General features: G+C 52.1%; 1 protein-coding gene across 1 annotated transcript in view; it reads right to left on the bottom strand.

The window, feature by feature from the left end:
- KIAA2022 (KIAA2022 ortholog) overlaps positions 1-1,804 on the bottom strand; it is a 175,419-nt gene that overhangs the window by 2,500 nt on the left and 171,115 nt on the right. Inside the window, exon 6 of the mRNA XM_008636274.2 lies at positions 127-1,797. Coding sequence (XP_008634496.1) covers positions 127-1,797 — 1,671 coding nt within the window. The remainder of the gene's footprint in view (positions 1-126; positions 1,798-1,804) is intronic.

Raw genomic sequence — 1,804 nt, 5'->3', positions numbered from 1 at the left:
TTTTTTTTTTTTTTTTTTTTTTTTTCATGCAAACTTTTGCTTTCAGGAAGGAAAAACTGAGGAACAGCGGGCCTAGCAGGTGGGAGGGAGGTTAGGGGCATTCCAGCCAGTTTGGTGCAGCATTACCTCAGTTTCTCAAAAGCAGCTGTCACGGGTGGGTCCTTGTGGGGCTGTTCACGGTCCGTCCGCTTGATTTTACAGTTCTCATCCCTCAGTGATTTCGAACTGGATTTATGACGGTAGAGTTTTTTATGGGTAGGTCCATTATTGCCTAAAGTGCTCAGGTTACTATAGTTTTTATCAAAAAAGGGAGCATGAATGTCCGTGGTGAAGCCGGTGGAGCAGTTGGGGCGACCGGGGTCGCAGGTCACGGCTTTGCTGTTTTTGCTTGAGCCCTTGTTGTTTGACTTGTGGTTCTTCGCCGCCCCCGGCGAGCCACCGTTCGCCTTCTTCTTCGACTCTTGGGATGTCCCTGCCAAAATTTTAAGAGTTTTCAGTTTCAGGCTGTTGGACTCCGGTGACCGGAATATGTCGGGAACGCTGTTGTGGCCGACGGGCCCCCACAGGGGCTCAATGGAGGCCATCATAAACCTCTGGACATCGGCCATTCCCGACGCGATGTTGGACAGGATGTTGGAAGGCTCCTCGAACTCCCTCTGGTCGTCGTCCAGGAGGCTGGTGGCGTTGCCCAGGCTGGCTTCCGACCAGCCCGTGCCCCCCTCTTTTCCCAGCGCCCACTCTCCGGAGAGCCCGTTGTGCTTGCCCAGCTTCACCCCGGCCGGGCCGCAGTGCTGAGTGCCCTCGGTCACGCCCTTGGTGGCCGTGGCCACGGTGCCCAGCTGAGTGACCGCCCTGCCACCAACAGCCGGAGCCTTCTCGCCGTTGACTCCCGCTGTGTTTTTCCCTTTCCTGGTGGATTTGGGTGCCTGCCTGGAGTTTTTCCCTTGCGGCTTATCGGTTCCTTTGTTGGTTTTGGGCGATTTTTTCCGGGTGGCTTTCTGGGAAGAGCTTTGGTTTGTACCCACATTCTTGCTGGATGAACTTTTCCTCTTCGATTTTGACACTTTGCTATTGGTGCTAATTTGACCAGATGGCTCATTAAATGTTGACAAGCATGGACTCTTTTCGAGAAGGCTGACAGAATCTTCATCGTTGAACATATGGAACTGGAACTGGTGATTATTTAAAGCAAACCCATTATCTGCCTGATCCTCGGTCTGCAGGACCCCACAGTTCCACTTGACCTTCTCGGAGCTGTTGAGGGTGGCCTGGGGGCTCTCCTGAAAGCCCTTCAGGGTGCCCAGAGGCTTGGCATCAGAGCCAGCTATCTGCGGGGACAGGTTGGGAGTGTCTGGAGGGGACATCTCCGAAAGCGACGACTGGCGGAACCTATCAGGCGTGAAGTTGGAAATGTCTAAAAGGTCCGTGGACTCCTTCAAAGGGGTGATTTCATCTATGCTCTGCTGGATCACTAGCTTGGGACTGCAGTGGGCCAAGAAATCATCATTAATATCATCCTCGCCGTCCTTTTCACAAGACTTTAAACTTAAAGAACTGTAATTGCTAGAACTAACTGACAATGAACCCACTGAATCAAAACTAATGAGCCTGCCATCATCCGTACTGAGTGTACCTCGTTGGAAATGAAAGCGCCCCTCTCCATTATTGAAATGACATGACTGATAAGAATCATCAGACTGCACTTGTTGGCTATCCGGCATGTAATTTTTTTGGTATAGCAATTTGCCGCTATTCAGATTGACTTGAGTGTATCCAGAGGCGGGGAGGGCGTCCGCCCCCCGGG

This window comes from Corvus brachyrhynchos, unplaced genomic scaffold, assembly GCF_000691975.1.
Source record: "Corvus brachyrhynchos isolate BGI_N302 unplaced genomic scaffold, ASM69197v1 scaffold346, whole genome shotgun sequence".
NCBI classification, from domain to species: Eukaryota; Metazoa; Chordata; class Aves; order Passeriformes; family Corvidae; genus Corvus; species Corvus brachyrhynchos.
The sequence above is the reverse complement of the archived record's forward strand: the minus strand, read 5'-3'. Positions and strand labels throughout refer to the sequence as shown.